At 43.6% G+C, this 21,720-nt stretch overlaps 1 protein-coding gene across 2 annotated transcripts in view; it reads right to left on the minus strand.

Annotated features, from left to right (window-relative positions):
* Dpysl3 (dihydropyrimidinase like 3) overlaps nt 1–21,720 on the minus strand; it is a 110,536-nt gene that overhangs the window by 37,731 nt on the left and 51,085 nt on the right. The window contains exon 1 of one of the 2 annotated variants that reach the window (XM_055622680.1): nt 21,423–21,599. The exons of the other annotated variant lie outside the window; for it this stretch is intronic. Within the exon in view, the coding sequence (XP_055478655.1) occupies nt 21,423–21,461 (39 nt within the window). The 5' untranslated portion in view covers nt 21,462–21,599. Of the gene's footprint in view, nt 1–21,422; nt 21,600–21,720 lie in introns of those variants that run through there. 2 annotated transcript variants of the gene reach the window in all.

Here is a 21,720-nt window from a genome sequence, read left to right on the forward strand (position 1 = left end):
CCCCACTTCCACTCCGTTCTCCCCCACTCTGCATTTGCTGCTGCAGATGTCATCTCTCAGCCTCTTGTTCTGTTTCTGCGGCCATGCCTCCTCCACCATATGGACTCTCCCTCTGTCACTGTAAGCCAAAATAAACTTCCTTCCATAAGTTGCTGTTGGCCCTGGTATTTTATTACAGCAGGAGACAAGTATCTCCTTTTAGTATCTGTACTCAAAAAGGAGTTTGACACCCATAAGTGAGCACAGTTCCTTGGACCCTGCTTAGCCACCACAGGCTAAGCTTGCTGCCCAGCATGAGTTCAGCCTACCTGCTGGTCAGCTTGGATCCAGTGGTGTTCCTGCTACTACTATGAGAAGTTCATAGAGCACTTCCACAGGTGTGTGACCTTGAGTTAGGACTTACCATCTCAGAACTACAGGTTTGCTTGTTTGAGTAGCACACAGTAGATAAATGATACCTCCTAGGGCTGGTGTCAAGAATGAGAATGACAGAGGAGGGGGCAACCTAGCACACACAGTAATACATCTGGTATACTTTCTATTCGTTCTTTTACTATTATGTTTGTTTTAATTCCTCTAAAAGCCTTTTGAAGTACCATATGTTCAAGACAGATTCCAGTTCCTGTTTTCTAAATAGGGAGCTACCCCCAGTGGTGATGTAAATAATAGAGTGAGGCGTTTTGGGTGAAAGCAAATCAAGGACTCCCCTTTTGGCACAACACTGATCCTTCACCCGAGACTACTGTAACAAAAATATTCACATCTTCTGACCAGGGACTTTTTGTGGCAGGACTCTCCTCTAATACTGAATCTGTGTTGTGGTGTTTAAACTGCTGACCGGTCCTCTGCGGTAGGTAACTTTAGGAATCCATTAGCTTTTAGCCTTTGCTTATAAATCAGTGCATTAGACCTGCACCTTATGGCCCAAGAGTGTTGATGCAGTTTATCAAGGGAATTGATTTATGATCCTGGGTAGCATGGACTGTTAAAGTGTAATGAAAGTCTAACACTAGGATATAATAATGACTAGAGAAACTAAAAAGTATTAGTTTGTGAGAGAAATTGAGAACAAGAGAACACAGAACTAGGGAGGGGAAGAAACGAGAAAAAGCCTGATAAAGCTAAGGACAGGAATGAATGGATTGATGCCTAATTCAAAAGAGGACGGAGAAAGAAAGGGCAAAACCCTGGAACTCAAGCCTAACGGACCTTTCGTTTGACATTTCAGCTTTCTCCTTTAGTCTTTTATATAAAGAAAATTAAGCCCATCCTCTGTCTGAGGCAAAGGACAAATCCAGGTGAGGCTAGAGCCTTCCACATAATTTTCCAGTCATTGGGCCAGCCAGAGAATAATACCTAACTCTGTGTTCTATGCTCTGCAGGCGTCCCAGCTTCTCAGCGTAAAAGCTGAGTACCAAGAAGATAAAAGAAAAACAAGAACAATGAGTTTTCCAAAATCAAGTCTCCTGTGACCTGGACTCAAATCACAGAGAACAGACTCAGACCCTCCGTGGAGCTTCACGATCCTTTTATGATGTAGCCAAAGGCACAGGTGGTTATTTTATATAGATTCCCATTTGGGCAATTAGATCTCACTGCCTAAAAACACTTTCAGCCTTAAGAACAGACCAGAATGGGTGAACTGGATGGATGAAAACCTTGTTGATGTTCTTTGTTTCCCAAAGCAACATCATGAGAGAGAGAGAGAGAGAGAGAGAGAGAGAGAGAAAACCCACCCAGCTCTCTCAGATAGTCCTATTGACTCATGGGGAGGGGGCAGGGTGAATTCAGAATAAAGGTACCCATGGCACTCTAAGCATTCAGAGTCCTCAACTTGCCTCCATGTGAATACAGTTCCTTGGGCAAGGCTTAACATAGCCAGGGTTTAGACAAATGACATTTCTTCTTTGGGTTTCAGGAACTTTGTAAAGTGAGGAAAATAATGCCACTTTCTTGTGGTTCTGGTAAGGATTTGGGGGCAGAGATACTCTGTGAAATGCTAAACTCTACTTGAACCAGAAGTTCCCAGAGCATGCATCCCAGGGAATGCAGTTATCATTTGTGTTATCATCAGTACTGCAAAGCTCCTGCCATATGGAAGACTTGAACAAAACACTTTGTTAATCAGAATGTAACAGACATTTCCATACAGGGGATTTCAGAGATGCTAGACCCCAGCCTGCCCTCAGCAGCTCTTCTGTGTTCCTACCAAGGTCAGACAAGACTTTTTCTCCTATACACACCACCTCAGGTCCAATTTCCCATGGCCCTTCCATTCTTCCTCTGAAAAAAAGTCCTTATGAAAGATAGCAACCTACTCACTTCCAGCAGAAACTGGGAGTGAGTTGTGAGGTCTTTGGCTGTTTTGTTGTTGTTGTTGTTTTCCCAGACAGGGTTTCTCTGTATAGCCGTGGCTGTCCTGGACTCACTTTGCAAACCAGACTGGCCTCAAACAGAGATTTGCCTACCTCTGCCTCCTGAGTGTTGGGACTAAAGGTATGTGCTACCATGCACGGCTGGGTGGCAGGGTCTTGAAACTGCCTCACACCCATGCTCTTCACCCAGTGTACAGATCTGTTTCCAGGACATTGGGTGACAATCATGACTGAGACAGAGAGAAAAAAAAAAAAAAACCTCCACATGAAGTTGGTCTCTCAGGAGCAACTGGGTTCTTAGCTCTAAGTTCTCCCTGAGATAGGGCACAGTTTGGCAAGGTAACCCATTCCCAACTCCTGAACCAGTACACTGAAAAACTTCTCAAACCCACTTTCTTCCTCTTGCCATTTAAATGACCATACAAGGAACCACAGAGGCTTCCTGGATGCATATGAGCTTGGGAGACTTCTCAAAATTCAGTCCACTATGCAGAGAACACAATATACGGAAAGCACTGTTTCCATAGTATCACCTTGGGTTTGGTGCTGGATGGACGAAAATGGAAAGAGAAGAAAAAAGGTGAAGGCGGCAGTAGCTAGCACTATGAACCAGGGCATGGTGGCTCCTCAGTCATGGGGACTAGAACATTAAAGCAGCCATGTGCAGTCTTCTCTCATCAGAACTTCATGTCAAACATTTTAAAGCTGTAATTATCAAAGGGCTTGATGAGTGATGGGGTCTGTTCTAGGTCACCGCGGACAGGGGAATGAACTATAGATGGCTCTTTAATCCTAGCTTACTGATAACAGTCGTGCAACCTTCTTCATGACACTTGACATATCCTCATTCAAACTATACTCTTATCGACTTTATATTATCTTTAAATAATGCCATTAAAAAGTAAACTTACTACTATAAATTCAAAGCCTCAAATAGTAAACCTAGGGATACATGCAAGTCAGACACTACAGTTCTATCTGTAATCAGCTACCTTGAAAAAAGTTCAAAAAGATGACCTCAGTTGACTATTTCACTTCAAACATTTCTAAATGTAAGGGAAGTGTTGAAAAGAGACTAGGACCAGACTGAAACTTTCCCCTTGATCTAAAAGGGCACTGACGTAACAAGAATTCCAATTGTGGAGTTGGCACAATGGTTTTGTTAGGAAAAAGCAATTGCCACCAAGCCTGAAATCCTGCATTCAGTCCACACGGTGATTGGGGGACAGGCTCCCTAAAGTTATCCTCTGACCTTCATATACACATCATGGCATGTGCTCCTCCCCCACAAATACATGAATAAATAAACGTAACTCTTAAATTATTTATTTATTATTCATTTATTTATTGATTTCAAATTTTAAGACAAGTTCTTTCTACATAGCCCTGGTTTTCCTAGAACTCACTACATAGACCAGGCTGGTCTCAAATTCACAGCGATCCACCTGCCTCTACCGCCCAAGTACTGGGATTAAAAGCATGCACCACCACTGCCTGGCAATAAATGTTATACATTTTTTAAAAATACCATTGCTGCACTGAAACATGGACCAGTCTACACAGACCAAGACATACCAATAAGAACATGTGTTAACATAGGCCAGCAAGAGCAGAGACAAGAGCTGAATGGCAGAGACAGCTCAGATATTAGGCAATGCCTTAGAGAGAAATGGTTATTGGGGATCACCTTAGAGTCAGCTTGAGGGGAGAGGGTTAAGGACCAGAAGAGAGAATAAGTATAGTTTATCAGAAAATAAAATATTTCAAGTCAGAGGGAAAGAGGAAATATGGCATAGCCCTTACTGAGTGTTTGGTTGGGGGAAATTGGAAAGTTGATCTCTGGACAGACTCAAGTACTAATTGTTTTACAGAGCTTCACAGAATTCAGGGAGCTGGGTAGCAAGGCTCCATTCACACCCTGGCCACTGTGTGGGTGTATGGTTTTAGACAAAGTACTTAACCTCTCCCTGAGCCTCAGCCTGATGTCTGGGTGAGCTAGATATCTCTTTAAAAGCATAATCTATAGAGCACAGAGAAGAATACTTCCAACATGGGCAACCCTGAGAACTAACGGCATAATGTAGGGTGGGGCACAGAGATGGCCTCTACGTGGAAGCTTTACACTTATGACTGCAGCTGCTGTTCTACGCCTTCCACCTCATCACTTTATGCAGATGTTGAAGAAAGCTATGCTGGCTACTTTACTGTCCACTTGACACAGTCTGGAATCATCTGGGAAGGGGGTAATAGTTGAGAAAATGCCTTCATCAGATTGGTTTGTAGGCAAGCCTTTGGGACTTTTTTTTTATTTTAATTGATGAATGAGATAGAAGAGTCCAGCTCTTGGTGGGTGCTACCATTTCTGGGCTGGAAGTCCTGAGAAATTGAAGAAAGATTGCTGAATGATAGCCCCAGGAGAGAACAAGTCAGAAAGCAGCTTTTCTCCATGGCTTCTGTATCTGCTCCTGCCCTCACTTTCTTCAGTGATGACTGTGATGTGGAAGTGTAATCCAAATAAACCCTTTCCACCCCAGGATGCTTTTGATCATGGTATTTATCACAGCAGAAGGCAAAGTAGGGTGAAAGCCAAACGCATACAAAGTTAGTACAATGATAAAGTAGCTCTTTTCATTATCCTAACCCCTCTAAAGTACGGTGCTCTTGGAGCATACTGTAAAATCCAGGAAGGACTGAAGAAGAATTGGAACTTTGAAGATGTGTTTCATACTGCTGCTCTGAATTTTGTATTGTTCACCCATGGATTTTGTGATGACTAATTCTGAGTGTCAGGTTCATAAGGTCTAAAGTCAACTACTCAAGTGTGTCTTTGAGAGTTACCAGAAAAGGTTAACTGAAAGTTTAACTAAAAGGAAAAGGGCCTCTTCCAGAGTGGAAAGCACATTCTCATAGCCCACCCAGATATAAGGATGCCCCAAGAAATGGATCATTCTTGCTTCCCTGCCTGCCTTTTTTTCTTGCCTGTGAATACATCTTATACATCAATTAGACTCAGGTTGTTCATTCTTCCAATGTGGACTGAAGAGCTGAGACTGTTGGAATCTTCTAGGTGAGAGATTAGACTGCTAAGATACCCAGCTTCACGGACTGAGCAGCTATGGGGGTTTCAGCCATTACCATGCGCAGATGGCCATTACTGGGCCTTCTAGCCCTTATTGTGTAAGGCATTCTAGTACTGCGCCCTTTATAACATATGCACATTCCACTGGTTCTGTTCTAGAGAATCTGAGCTATGGGTGAAAGCTTTCCTCTCGCTCGCTCTGTGCACATGCTGTTCTAGGGAAGCGGAAATGAGCTCTTGTTGAGCAGCATCCTTGTCCCACCGGCACTGTGCTTACACCATCAGGAAATGAACTTCAAAATTCATCCTTGGCCATAATTCTAAGGACAAACAAGTTCAATAATTTGATCCTAAAACACAGGTTTGCCTGTCGATTAACCAGGATGTTTGATGTCAAGTATAAGCAGAAACGAAGATGAAACAGTAATAAATGTAACCCAGGAACACAAGCAACAATGTAAGAGCAGGAGCAGTAAAAGGATTAGTGATTGCCCACAGACGGGGGTGCAGGGAAGGGTGAGTTGTTAAGAGGCACATTGAGGCTTTTCATGATACTAAAACTCTCTGGGATGACGCTGTAATGGTGGCCTACCCACATCATGCATTCAGCAAAAAGAGAGACTCCTGACAGAAGCTGGGCTGCTGTCAACAATGGCATCAGTGTTGGCTCATCTTCAGCAATTGTGCCCAACCCACTCGAGGTAAGACTGGGGCCCTCTCTCCTCCATGCACAGTTTTTCCTCAATATTAAACTATGACTAAACAGGATACTACATAAACTGAAAGACAAAGAGAGGGTGATTTCTGTTTTCCAGAGATCAAGGAACTCACACAGGCCTTGTCTGACATGAGTCTGAGTGAAAATTGCTGACTGGAACACACAGGTGTGGACAGAACAAATTCTGATCAGAGTAGGGAAGCAGTGATTTATAACAGCACTGATTACTGTGATGTACAGCATTTACTAAAACTTTCTTATGTTTCAAACGGTTATAAATTTAGATACTTTTGTTCAAGAAAACCTCAAGATAATGCTGACTTACACGCCCTCATCATCCAGATGAACTGATAGGGTTAACTCACAGTCTGACATCACATAACCAGTTATCGGAGAGTCAATGATTCCAACGAAATTACACTACACTACACTACAGTTGGATGAGCAAAATAGGATGTAAATCTTGTCAAAATGCACAAAAATGTTGAATGTGCACCTGTATATTCATCTAGATTTAGGGTTGGTCTTCAGACCTCAAATGACCCAGATCTATAATGGGTCTTCCTACCTCAAATAATCCAACCAAGAAAAATCCCTTGCACGGTTTGCTCAGATGCTTGGCTTTTAGTTAGTCCCGGATGAAATCAAGTTGACAACCAGGATTAGCCATGATACACATATATGTATCATGTTCTTGTGTGGATGGGAGAAAGATTGGGAAGCAAAAATATCAGATTGCCAACATGGCAGTAGCAGTAGAATGGGATGCAGAAGGCAATATGAAGCACAGTAAAAAAACCTATTAACTATTTACATTATTTAGTTGCAAAATGTACTAGGCACTCTGTAACTTAGAAGAAATGTCATAGGCAGCATTACGAGATGCATAAAGATCGAAGCGATTGCTATGATGTGACACCAAGAAAATGGATTTTAAGAAATGCATAACAAATCATCAAGGGAAGTTGGACTGGTCAAAACCTAAAGAAGAGGGAGTGATGTATGAAAGGTCCCCATGGTTCACAACAAAGTTCCCATTAATAAAAGCAGAGGGGCGGGAGTAGCAAAATTCACATACAGGATTGAATAATAATTCTGAGGCACTGGCAGACCAAAAAGACACATAGCAGAAATGGGGTCCCAGGAGATGGGAAAATGATATCAATGGACAGGCTTGAGTAACATCACACAGGAAATTCCTAAGTCCATAGGAAGACCGCAAAAGGTGATAGATCACTAGGAATCAAGAACCTTAGGTTTGTGGCTCCAGCAAGTGATGTCTTGTCTCTGCTGATGTGCAGATGAATGGTCCCCACCCCTCTTTTAAGAGGCGGTTTTCCTCTTTAATCATTTCTGACTGACAGGTGGCTTTGACTGGATCTTTACAATGACAGGGAAGCCTGGTCAATTCTCACCCTATTGCTTTTCAGAAACAAGAAACCTTTTCACTAAATCTGAAAGCCAGCCAAAATGTAATTCCCAGAAGAGAAATACAGGCTGGGGCCTTGGAATATGTGTGCGCGGCACCTTCAAATGACAGGCGATTGTGCCCAGCAATTTGTAGAGGCCACAGGGATTCTTTTCCAAGTCTGAGATTATACTTTAGAAGTTAGTGGGAACTTCCTGGGAATTGTGGTTAAAAGCATACAACCACTGACTTATGCAACTCCCTAAAACTGTCCGTGGTGGACACGTTTGAAAGAGGCGACAGCTTGCATGCCCCAGCTTCCACCGGAGAGAGGGGCCTGGAAGAAGGGTGTTGGAGAAAGGTACTATTTCAGAGAGCAGAGACGGACTCAAGCTTGCTGTAACTTGGAGTCAGACTTGATTCTTCTGAACAAGAGAACAAAGAAGGTCCCTCACCCTCTTCTCAGTCCAGGAACCCAAGCGATGGGTCTGTGCCAAGGCAGTCAGACACAGGAAGGAAGAAGGCCTTCAAGAAAGTGGGTATTGCCCTCAAAAGACTGCCGTGACCCTAAATTTTGGATACAGAAGACATTCAACATGTTGGTTCCTTTAACAGTGAAAACCCACATCTCAGGATAAAATCAATCTTGTTGCCTATCTGCCTCGCTTTCCTCTGTTCTCAAAAAATAAAAAATAAAAAAAGTTTGACTTTTCACTTTAAAAAAGAAAAAATTTCTTCCAGCCCAATGAATAAATAAGCCTTAACAATTTCTTAGCTAAGACCACAACACAATTCTTATAAAGAAGAAAAAAAAACTTAGAGTGTGAAAGCAGGGCATGTTTTCTCTGGTCCTTTCTTAACACAGACAACATGTTATGGTCATGAGTAATTCTCCTGGTCACAGGCTGAAAAAACCTACATAGACCCCACAGCTCTGCTTCCACTACAAAGGGGTCCATTAAAGCGACAGCTATTTTGACTCACTGGACTGAGACTTCCCTAAGTTATATTGACAGGGAAAATTACAAATGCTTTGAGGACAAGGAAGGCCCAGGCTGAAATTAACTGTTGAAATAAATACAAATGCGGTGTCACTTTAAAATAACCAGAACTTGTAACAAAGCTTTCTTCATCTTTAACAAACTTCTCAGGCTTTAGGGACAAGCAGCAATTTCTGCAGGGCATTCAAGTTTGCTTCCTATTGGCAAAGACCATTTTAACATTACAGGAATATGTTGCCCATATGTAATGACAAGCTGACTTCATCCTTACCCACAAAGCCATGCAGCTGTGCTCCCTTCTTCTAAGTCATTAACAGTCAGTCTATTTTCCTAGCATTTGGGAGAACAACCTTTTGGAATTGTTCTGCAGTAAGCCCCTGTGATATACATCTGGCCAGAAATGTTTCTGATTCAAATTTAGAGTTACCAGCCTTCTATGCTCAGAGATGGACAAAAGATATACACTGTGAGCTGTATTAAATTGTGTCTAAAAAGTTGCCAAGTGTAAGCACATGTCTGTTAGTACTCCTGCCTCCCAGACCTGTCTGTTATTCCAAGTCTTCCTCTTTCTTAAGGGTAAACCAAGCAAGGCCTTGCTTAGACAGCAGGGAAGCACACAGATATGATCTCTTTATCAATGAAAAGATAGTCTAGTGGCCTTTTCTTACTACAATTAACTTTTCCATTACTAACGGTTTTTCTTACGGCATTTTCATACAGATGTGCCAGCACATACAGATGTGCTTTGTTCTAATTTGTTCCTTTCCCCCACTGCTTTCCCTGTGCCGCTTGGCTCCCTCTCACTGTTTCCATTCTCTAAATGGTCCTCTATTCTGTCTTCATATGTCATCCTGTTTCCTTGTTGCCCATGAACCAATTAGCCCGGGAGAGCACATGAGTTTAAAGGCAAGGTGCAGCGTGATGTTTTATTCATGCATGGATCTATTTTATTGTTTGATATTTGTAAGCGTGTCTAGTGGTACGATAGTAAACAGACAAAAAAAATCCGGCACTATGATGGATGAAAAGAGAGAGGACAAACAGGGGTCTGGATAAAGGTTATTGTCTCAGCAGAGCCCAGAGACAGTTAGGAAGAAGAAAGGAGACAGCGGAGTGAGGGTGTAAAACCGCTTTTGTTGCTTTCCAAGAAGGTGCATTTAAGACGTTGTCAGTAAAAAAAGTTCTGAGTGATGGGGGGTCTTAGAAAAAAGTCCTATGTTCATGCTGAGACAACAGCAAATACAGACCCTGTAAATTAAAGGCAATTATGTGAACAAGGACAAGCATGATGGGAGGCCAAGCCACCGGAACGCAGTGGCAGCAAGAGGCCTATCGAGCCTCGGGAGTCAGGGCCTGGGTTTTATTTGTGGTACTACAGAAGATAACCCACCAAGACAGTCACTTGGCCTGGTATATACATTAAAGGGGCATCATTTATTCATGGAGAATAAATTTAGGGATGAGCACAATGGATGAACAAAGAAGTTTTACCATAAGGTAAGGGACTTGAGCTAGGGTGGAGCCAATGATGGAGAGCAGCAAGCAGTGTCTGAATTAAAGATCTTATTGCAAAGCTCAAGCTTACAAAGGTCAAGCCAAAAGGCAGAGCGAGCATATTTAGCTTATATGGGCAAGCACCAACAGCCCACACAGCCACAGACGGGAGGGAGGGCTGAGTGTCTGTTTTCTACTTCTTCTTAGTTTTCATTAACTGCAAATTTAACTTATTTATTTCAACACAAGAGAATTAAATCTTAATATTAATTGAAATGATTGTAAACTATGTTATGGAAAAATCTGGCATAGAGTTTCTACTCACGCTATGTCTGTATGGATTTGGTTTCCTGCATTAGCAGAAGTGATAAGTGGGTAATAATTCTCTTTCAGAGGGTCAGATCTCTTTAGGTTCTGTCACTCTGAATGCCAATTCTTTACTACATGTGGATATTTATGCCCTCATTATTTGGAAGTATAAACTCCACCTACATTGTCTTCTTACAATCTCGTACTTCACCTTTTAGCCTAAAATCAGAAGGCAAACTTGCCTAGTCTCTGAACTGGGTTCAAGTTCACTGAGGCTCTGGGGTCGTTTGCGGCTTTCTCCTGGTATTAATGCTCCTGCTAAGCTGGAGCACATCACAGCCTGGTGGCCACACTCACTGGGAAGGACCACACTGCATTAAATGAAGACTCGAAGTCAAACAAGAAGGTAAGGTTTGGGCCTTGCCCCATGAAAACCACAGGCCTTTATCTTCCTGGGCCTTGGCTCTCTCATCTGTGAAGTAAGGCTGACAGTAATATCCCAGGCATATTACAAGATTTAAATATGGTTCCACCTCTGAATTCATGCTTTGGCATGGTATAATGACTTATAAATACTGATTCTTATCACAAGATAAGGTTTCAAATGGTGAAGTTCCCTGGCTTTAACTACGGAACTTTCACCTTGTGATCCTATGGAGGCCTGCAGGTCTGATGCTATGGGCCAGCAAGTATGGCTGCTGAGACATCCATCCTGAGTCTGTGCAGCATTGTCTCTTCTTCTCTGGTCTTTAACTGTACCTCCCTGTGCCTGTGGTGTGTGTGTGTGTGTGTGTGTGTGTGTGTGTGTGTGTGTGTGTGTGCACCTGTGGGTGTGTATGCATGTGTAGGATTTTTATTCATATTGGATTAAGACTGGCTCCTAATGACTTCTTTTGACTTGATTATCTCTTTAAAAATCCTCTCTCCAGGCACATTTTAAGGACTGGCTAGTAGGAAGTACATGTATGGATCTGAGTTAGGGACAATTTAATTCCTAACATTCTCTTCTCTCCTACCTTAAAAAAAATAATAATAGCGTGAGAAAATTTTTCAAATCCATCAAGGGGAAATGCCACTTAAATGAGAAAAAAATTATTCTATGATCTGTGGGAAATAGTTTTCATTTTTACCCTCACTGTTTTAACCATATGAACATAAGGCTGGAATAACAGGACATTTGTCTTCCTGCCCTTAACCAAGCAAAGCACATTCTCCTGTGAATTTTTGTAACAAAAAGGGTTATTTGTGATAGACCAGTAAAGAACTGAAACACAAACGAAATACATTTTTTGGGGAATGACCCGAAATGAAGTCTCTAGAAGCAGGAGGATTGCACCCAATTATTTTAAAGCCTTTAAAATTCCTTGCAGCTTCTCCCCTCTACCATAATTTAAACCTGCTTTGTTGGATAAATCAGAAACCCATTTCTGAATTATCAATATCCTTACACAAAATAATCTCATAAAGATCTGGGGCACAGATCAGCTTTGAAGGAAAAGAGGGGTTAATTTCAAATGTAGATTTCCTGGAAAGAAGAAAGGGAAGAAACACAAACACAGAAAAAATGGAAAATGAAAACCAGCTTCCAAGCTTCCAGGTTAAGCCAGTGAGGAGAGGGGCAAGGAAGAGCTGAATTCTTTCCCTAGCTGTGTAACGTAACCCCAGCTTTCTGGACACTACACATGTCTACAAATATCAGAACCTGAGAAAAGGCAAGCCAGGGGTGCTGATGAGAAAACAAATGTGCCCACTGGAGAAGTGAAGAAAACAGAAAAGGGCGTTGGTCATGAAAACATGGCGAAATGGTGTAGAGAAGAAATTGTGAGATGCTAGGCAAGACTAGGATTCCAATCTAGTTTCCTGAGACCAGTGAGCAGAGGGACCAAAAGTCAGATTCAAATTTAACTGACTCAAACCTCACATCCTTCACCCTATTGCATGGCGCCACCTTATGTACTACAGTCAAGAAAATCTCACATTTCTGGAGACACTTTTGGTCCCCTTGAGGCTTATGTGGACTAAAGGATTAATGGGTACTGAAAAAAATGAAAGATCTCTGTTGGGATTCTCCCTAATCAAACTGTTATCAGGATAAAGTGAGATACTAAATAAAATGATAAAAGGCACAGTAAATATCAAATTATCTTGTAAAACTCATGCCCCTTACATATCATCTGCATCCTATGTTCCTGTGACAACTTTCATATAGCTAGTGGTCAAGTAATATTAGTAATTCAGCCATAGGAAAATATCAAAATGTTTCCGTTGCATCTGGTTATATTATGAAGTCACCATTACAATACATGTAGTTAATACAAATGTTTTCAGTGTTTTAGGCCCATGAATATAGTGACCTCCCGGGCTTTGTCCTCTCCTATAGAGCAAAGGGTTCAATGACTACTCTTACAACAAGAATATTCTGCTTGAAATGTCCCTCCTCGCCTTGTGTGTGACCTCAGCTTGTGTGTTACTGGGTGACCGTGGCGGACAAAAGGGTGGTCCCTGTCACCAGGGAGGCACCTGCCACAATGCTGCCCCCTCAAGACAGATTGGATCCCCTCAAACTGTGAGTCCAAATAAGCCCTTCCTTACTCAGGTGGCCTTTTTCAGATATTGCCACTCCATGGTTCGTGCTGACATGAACTTCGTGAAATATGCTTTAACTGACTGAAAACCAAAGGACGAAGTGTGATGGTTAATCTAAAGTGCTAACTTTGCTGGATTTAAAATTATCTGCAGGCACTTCTCAGCTTGTGTTTCCAGAAGGGGTTTAACTGGGTTTAAATGTGCGCACAACCATCCCATGTAAGGTCCAGAACGAATAAAAGGGGAGGAAATGAAAAGTCTTGATTTGTACTGGTACTTCTCTTTCTTTACTTCCTGTCATGCCAAGATGTGAGGTGCTGAAAAGTCTAGCTTCAGGCTCTCGCTGCCATGGCCCTTTTTGCTGCCATGCCTTCTCTGAAAACATGAGCGATGAACCCAACTCTGAACCAAAATAAACTCTTCCTCCTCCATCGAATTGCTTCTTCCTAGGCGTTTGGTTACTGACACATGAAGTTTACCCAATAATCTAATGCCAAGAATAACTCCAAATATAAGCTCAATGAAAGATGGCAATTGTCGTGAGGTAAGATTCTGAAATTCTATGAGAACACATAAGCAAACACAAAAACCTTTTATCTGAACATCCGCAACTCTAATATAGAAAAAAAAAAAGGCAATGAGCCACTCCCTAGCCAATATTTTAGCTAGACCAATTTTTCTGTGCATGAGCCAGGGGGGCTAATTGCTCCTAATAACTCTAATGACTTCATGGTATGTGTGCAAAGGCGGGCAGAGGCATCCATTTAAGATTTATATTGTATTCTGGTTCAAAGGGTCATGGTGACAATTTCCTTTATTTGAAAGAAGAGCTAAAGGTCTGAATGAATTTTTTAAGTCACTTACAGTAAGAAAAATTACGTCTCTATTTACAACCGAAAGTACTCAAGACCCCTAAAACATGTTCAAAGGGGTGCATGAATTTTGGAAGGGGCCATGGCTCAGGAAGAAAGAGGTGTAAATGATAGATGTTTTCCCGGCACATTTGCCCAGGGCAACCCCTGACCCACAATAACTGGTTTGTTCTGCTAAGTGATGAACCAATTCTCTTGGTTCAGTGACTTATACCAGTTTCTCACTTGGACCTTATCTTAAGTCTTAAGAAAGAATATTCTCAAAAGATGTCAGTGAAAGGGAGGCTAGTGTTCAGGAGCAAAAGCAAATTCTTTCAGGTCATCATCTCCATTAATATTAATGCTGCGGGTCAATGTCAAATGTATCTATTCATTCAGCATTATTTCCAGCTTTTTCTTTTCCTTAAACAGAGGGACCTAGTATGTACTGGTCAAAGAATTAGGTACAGGAACTCACTGGTAACCTCACACAGAGCCCACGGCATTACTGGGCTTTAGAGAGGAGACTATTTCCATTGGACAGCAGCCATCAAATTTAAAATATCAGCGTGGGCAGCCAAAAAGGCTTTGGCGAGCACAGGCTCAGAGCTGTTTTCTGTTTGCTTGTTTGTTTGCCTCGTCTAGATTTGGGGCAATTGTCGCCTTTGTGGCTTTATCAATGGCAGCCTTCACTGAAGGAGACACAGTGACAGCAAATAAATCATGGCATCACTTTAATAATGTTCATTTTTATTAACCTAAAGCTCTGCTAAAGAAAAGGGCCTATCACTCATTATTACTCCACCGCTCTTTCAGATAGTCCATTAGCTAAGCCCACTCCCTAGAGAAGAAAGAAACTGAGATCTTAAGGGTAAAAGGCAACCAGCATCCCTTATATCCAACACAGATGCTGGCTGGGCCTGCTGAGCTGATGCCAACTCTCATGCCTTGCACTGTTCATGCTTCCCTCACAGGAATTGCTTATAACTCTTCTATGTGAATGTGGAACAGAAGAGGAGAAGGCTTGCTCCCAGGGTCATTTGCATAAGCATCATTTGCATTAGCAGGGACCCTGGGATCAGAGAGTGTAAAGAACTGTTTATAGATGCAAAATCTGAGGTTGCCTAAAGTCTCAGGGAAATGAGAAGCAAGGGTGGACCTGAAAATATTTCCTTTCAGGGTCCTCTCACACTGTGGTCACAAAAGAGGTTCCTCACTTGACTAAGGGATGTTTCTCTTCAGATAAAGTCTGGGCTGTGGCCATAGTAGTTCTGTGTAGAGTTCAAGTGCTTTTATAGGATGTACAGATGCTGACAAATTCTCACTTATTCTGCATATCTTATTGTCTAGTATTTCTATGGCACACTAGTGTTCACACACACACACACACACACAAAGTGAGCCATGAGAAATGTGTCTTTAATTCCACATGTCCCAATAGGTTCCTGGGCCATTCTACTATGGAGCTTCCATCTGGCTTTAGAGTGCTGGGTGTGTCTCTGCTTGGGGATAGGAGCCTGGTTTCTTCTGTCTGGGAAAAGGACAGGAAGAGAGAGTGAGAAGGATCCTCAGGGGTCAGATCTGCAGTTAAGCAATGCAGAAAAAAAAAAAAAAACTGCATTTGGTTTCCCACCCTGTACTGTTCCGTGCTCCTGGGCAAAACCCAGAAGGAAACTCACACAGCTGAAAGGACTATGTTAGACGGTCCACACTCAGCTGTTCCTCCAGCAATGATGCTAAACACTGACCAGCCCATCTCCACTCCTGACCTCCCATCACAAACATTTGATGTGTGAGCTACCAGCTACAGACAATTAGAGGTGAGCAGGAAGAGAGCAGTCACTTCTATCCATGGAACTACTGCTTTCTTGCCTAGGAAACTTGCTCTGGATGGAAAAAAAAAACAACTCAGGATCTTTCTTTTTACCTCTGTGGCTTTAGTCAAATGAGGTAGTCACTCTGGTCCTTTCTGTAGAATGAACACAAGTGATTTGTAACTGCACGTACAAGAGTTGCAGTGAACTCCACAAACTAATTCATGCAGCTTGTGGTAGGGTGCCTGGGATAAGTCCAGTACTCTGTGTTCAGTCACTTACTTAATGAATTATAATAACAGCTCCATTGTGCTTTGCTTCGTCTTGCTAGTTGAGAGGGTACATTCCCGAAAAGAGAAGTCATATATCTACTCCATGAAAGAACTGAGTCTTAAAATAAGAGCCAGGTGGAAGGACTCATCCTATTTCGCCAGATGAACTTTTCTTTTGGAGTTAACCCTTTCATATGTTGCCACAGACATGTGTTGTATTTGACTTCATGAAAGAAGGACTCCACACAAGACTCTGGTTTCCAAGGTCTCTTATTACACTTGCTGCCCACTGGCCTGAGGGAAGATGGAGGACATCTGAAGCTGTGCATGGACCTAATAACAGTTTCCCTAGATGTAGGGTGGTGGGTTTCTGCTCACCCATTAACATCATCTGGGAGCTGAGGGTGCTCCCCTCCTCCTTCCCTTCTGATGAAGAGCAGTGTCTGGATCAAACAGACAAATGTGTACCCTAGGGACACATCCCTACTCTTGCTAACATTTTGCAGCTTTTAATTGTCATAAGCAGGTACAAATGGTTCTATAAAACATGCCCACAGCTAAAGAACAAAGGGCTCTATAGGATACAAGGGGGTTTTGTTCTTTTTCAATACAAGTTAATTTTTCCAACTTAGGAAGAAATGGTAGAGAAGTTGAGTTGTGAAGAACCCGCTGGAAAGGGTACCCATCCTATGTATCTCCAGACTGAAGCTGATCAGGACTGAAAAGCAATACAGTGCAAACATATTTAGGAGGTTTCTGGGTCTGCCAAAAGGTGGCCTAGTGGCCTCTTGTCTGATCATCAGAAATGTATGACAGACACAATTCTATAAGCTGCTGTAACATAACTAAGGCAAGAAAAATTAACATTTTGTATAATATCATTTTCATTTGTGTGTGTTTGAAAACATGTTTAAAAAGTTTCCCAGGAAAATCTCTTCACCAGACAGTTGCCAAATGTTCTTTTTATTAATGTTCACATTCTTAAGCAATTGAGGTCCTATAAACAAACCAGCGTTTGCTATCTTGAACATATCTGGGTTCACAGACCACGTTCAGAGGTCAAAGCTCATTGAACCTCCCAACAGCCTAATGGGTTAAAAAGGAAAGTTTTTGTTTTGTTTTGTTTTGTTTTGTTTTAGCTTACAAGCTGGTAGTTGAACTAGGTAAGTTTCAAATCCTCGTAAGAAATCTCTTTGGAATTCCCCAAAGTATTTTTCTGGTTTGATCATAGTGACTGGTCCTCAAAGCTCTTACTACACCAGAGGCATTCTACTTATACCTCTGAAAGAATGGCCTGGATGGGAATCATGCCTCACCTGCTCAGAATATAAAAGAACAAAATAGACACCCGATGCATGACCTGCGTCAACATTTCCACAATCAGATAGCTCAAATGCTTCCCATTCCTAAGTGTTTAAGATTTTTCATATGTCTTTCATTCTGGAATTTCCCTTCCAAGACGCCTTACTTGGATAGGCCAGCTCCTTCGTTTGGTCTCTAAATTCTAATTCTCTACCTCCTAATATTTTCTTCCCATTAAGTCATACCTACCGAACCACAGGGGATACACAGGTGTGTGCATTTGGGGAGGGAGGGGCTGATTGTATTGGCTCCTTCCTCAAAGTCAAGTCTAATACCCCAGCCCAAAGGCCACAGGCACCCCTCTAGCTCACTGGGACCTTTTTATTAAAAAAAAAAAAAAAAAAAAAAGGACATGGAACCTACAGTCTGAAATGAAATAGCTCAGGCTCCATGCCTGATTAAAACTGCCAGCTGCTGTTCTTAGGTCTGTAGCACAGCAATGTCCAAGGATCACACAGGTAACCTACCTTCCAAAAATCAGAAATGCAGTTATCTACAAGACACTATTTACAGAAATCCATTAGTCATTGGAAAAGGCCATCTCTCTCTGGTCTGTCTTAGAGAGAGACAGACAGAAAGACAGAAAGGGGGATATGATAAGATGAATTCTGGGGCTCTTTAGGTACCTTTGGGAGGCAGCAGCTGCATAAAACCAACTTTGAAGTTGGATAAGCCATGAGCATGATTTCCAGCTTTTCCTCTAAACTCTTGTTGTGTAACTCTGAACAAGTGACTTGATTTACCTAGGTTTCATGCTCTAAACAATGAAGTGGTTTTCTGTCAATGCTCAAATAGGAAAAAGCACAGAGTACTGGGACACATGCTTCAGGGCTCTTCCCATTCCTGTGCTCAGCTTCAAGTTGTAGCTTAAATCAGAGAAAGAGAATGGCTGACTGTTACTTTAAAAAATATTCCCCAAAATTGCTATGGTAGATATCATTCCAAATGCTATCTTTATTATATATGGAATATAATAGGTTAAAAAAAGATCTTTAAAGTTTTTTTTTAAATCCCTAAAATATGGATAAGTATACTATCAGGCTGTATTGATTCTAGGCTTGAATGGGGGAAGCATGCAGTGCACTCAACACCAAACTGGGACAAAATAATACCCAACAGGTGAATTAGGAGATATTTTTAATCATCCATTCACAACTCCTTAGGTGTTATGTGCCCAATACTGTGTGAGGCAGTGGAGCTAGAAGGTCTCTTGCTTAATCTGTTGAACAACCCAGGATGACTAGTGTCTGACACTGAGAATCAAAGGCTGGTGTTGAGGTGGAAAAGACGCTTCACCTTGCTGCCCTGAAAAGGCAAAACAAGATCGGAGCCCGAGTTCCTCACAAGAAAAGCCCCATCGCAGGTAACAGCTGCAGGAACAGCAAGCCCCCCCCCGCCCCCGGAAAACCAATGCATGCTTGAGAGAAGCCTTTCACCTCACAAGGACAGCCAAAGCAGATGGAAGGAGGAAAGCAATAAAACGACCCAAAACAAAAACAAAACAGAAAACCTACTGGCAATCAAAAATGGTGGCAGAAGATGGTATCTAGAGAGGTAGGTATCTAGAGAGGAGGCAGAAAGGTCTGCCTCCTTTACTCTTCAGCCTATAATGACACTTGAGCTACTGGGTGGGGCTGCCTTAACAGAAGAGAAGACAAGGACTAGAATATTTAATTTGAATTCTACATGGGGTTAGCATTTTAAAAATGAGCCAATATCAACAATAGGGAACATGCGCTCTATATCTCTAATCACATTTTCAATCTATGTAGAACTGTGTCCATATTTTTATATTTTTACCTATGTCTAGGAAAGGCATTTTAATACTTGTAGTGTGAAGACAATCACCTTTCATAGTCATACACACAAAGATGTTTAATTCTAAGAAAGAATCCTTGTTCACAGAAATACAAGCACAAAGCAGGAGAAAAATCTAGAAATGGATTCCTTATCCCCAAAGATCAACCCCGCCCCCTGCCATGCCCTCCTTGTCATCAGCCTGGTTTTAACAATGACTGCCAGGCAGCCTGGCTTGAAGAAATTCACAGCCACTGTCCAGTCCTGTTCCAGCTGCTGAGGACGAGCTCCAAGCGCAGGCTGTACGCAGCACCACACCCATGCACAGAGAAAGAACGGGAGCCACACTGAACACGAAGGAAGTACCCCAGGGAAGAGCATCCAAGCAGGGACAAAAGAGAACCCCTTACAAGCCCCATCCTGAGAACAGAGCAGGGCACAGCCACGGTTCCTATGTTCTTAACTCAAGGCATACATCCTGATGTCTTTATCTTTCCTTGTAGGTGGCCTAAATGACAGATACCTAGGAAGATGGGTGTGGTCCTCTGAGCCATGTCAGAGGCTGGGTCTGTAAGAGCAATGACTGAAGCCTTTAAAAACTGGAAAAGGCAGGGGATTGTTCTCTGCCTGTCCCCCAAAGGAGATTTGACAAGCGCACATTAGGTGTAAATTAGTGGCATGCAGCAGACTGATGTGGTGCTAGCCACTTCATCAGAGAAAGCAATATAAAAATGGAGCTGAGGTCCCACCTATATTCTTTCTGCTGATACCTTCTGTATCTCTCTACAAAGGCAGCTGGCGCCAGGCAAGCACCGAAACTGATGCAGCCACACAATGTTTCCTCAAGAATGGAGAGTGAACGCTGTCAGGTAGTGATACAAGAGCACACCCGTTAAGCTCAAAGCCTCCGCCAGGCAAAAGGATCCCTGCCCTGCTCAGCTGCTCTCCCTGGGGAGCGTTTCTTCCCTGGGATCAGGTGGACAGCTGGTAGGGTTGGGGTGCCATTGTAACAAAGTGAAGTAAGGCTCAGGTGGCTGCTGAAGGTGAGATGCTGCAATAGCCATAAGCCGCTGAACAATGCGGCGCCCCAGGGCCATGAAGAAGGTCCTTCACTGCAGTAGCACGAGGTCATTCAAATGTTGGAAACAAGTGCAAAACTCAGGCTCACGGCACAATCTTGACAGATGGGTATAAGTTAAGTAGGTGGCAGGTAGAAGTGGGACCTGGAGAAGCTGCAGAGCCTCCCAGAGGCCAGCTATCACTTCCTTTGTTCCCCCTTGCAAAGATGGAGTAGCCACCCATTCCTCTAACACACACACACACTTACTCAATACAACGGTATAGTTTCCTGCTAAACTAACAAATGTCATTTGGTGCTTGCCTTTTTGTTTTAATGCTATCCCGGACTACCATATGTCCCCACTATTCAGGGTATCAAGGCAACTCAAGAGGGAGGAGTCTCAGGATATCCAGGACAGCACCTAGCTGGAAACTGGTGAGGGGGGTCGCTTCAGAAGCTGATCAAGGCACCTCCTCTTCTCTACCCCACCCTAGGTGCACGCTTAGAGCATGACACCGGTCAGCAGGCGGCGGCTCAGTCTAGCACACAATGGCAGTTGGACTCCGCATGCCCTCAGTGTCTGTGTGCAACTGCAAACTATGCTTCTCTCTGAAAACTCAGCTTTTCCTGGGACAAGGAATAGCAATGGCATGGAAAAGGTAAACAATTAAAGTAAAAAGAAAGTTGATCATTTTCATTGCAGCCACGTTAGCTTTTGAGTCGGGAATCTGACACACCCAAACCTATACTTGGGAAAGCAGGGTATCCCCCCTAGTCCTCCACCCCCGGACTGGTAGTCCAGGCACCCACAGCGCCCTCTCGGAAGCCCTGGGATCAAAGCTGTCCAGCCAAGCTAGGAGAGGGGCGCGGTCCGGTTGCCAAGCACCAGTGAAGAAAGGTGTCATAGCTCGTACCCTGCCCGAGGCAAAGGATTCCCCAACAAAAAGCACACCTCAAGCTGCGGGAGCAAGCCTCCCTTCCCCCGCGCCGCCGCCCCAGGCGAGACGAAGGTCCGCCGAGCCCCGCGAGCCCTGCGCTCTCGGGGGCGGGGGGGAGTTGAAAAAGGACAAACAACCCGAAGTTCTTCGCGTCAGGGTTTAAGATTTTCCTCTTTGTTTTGATTCCCTCAAGCCCCGGGGTCGCTGCTCCAGCGTGGCGCCGTCCGCGCCGTCTGGACTGACCGCTGCGCTCTGGCACCCGGACGGCGTTTGGCCCCCATTTCCCGGGGGACCCGGCCGGGCACGCCAAAGGCATCCGAGCCGCCCGGCTCGCGGCCGCCGTGATCCGCGGACTCACCGTGATCCGCGGAATGTTCTTCTTGCCCTGGTAGGACATGGTGGCGGCGGCTGCAGGGACGCCTGCCTCGCTGCGGCTGCTGCTGCTGCTGCTGCTGCTGCTGCTCGCGCGCCCGGCTCAGCGCGCAGCGCCCGGATCAGGTGGAGCGAGTGGCGCGCTGGCCGCGGCCGCCGCCTCCTCCCGCCTCCGCCCCCCTCCCGGGCTCCGGCGGCGGCGGCTGCCGGAGACAATAGTAAATCTCCGCGGTCCCCCTGAGCCCCGGCCCGCCCCCCGCCACTCGCGCCCTCCTCCACCGGCG

This window comes from Psammomys obesus, unplaced genomic scaffold (assembly GCF_907164565.1).
Source record: "Psammomys obesus unplaced genomic scaffold, mPsaObe1.curated_primary_1811, whole genome shotgun sequence".
In the NCBI taxonomy this organism is placed as follows: domain Eukaryota; kingdom Metazoa; phylum Chordata; class Mammalia; order Rodentia; family Muridae; genus Psammomys; species Psammomys obesus.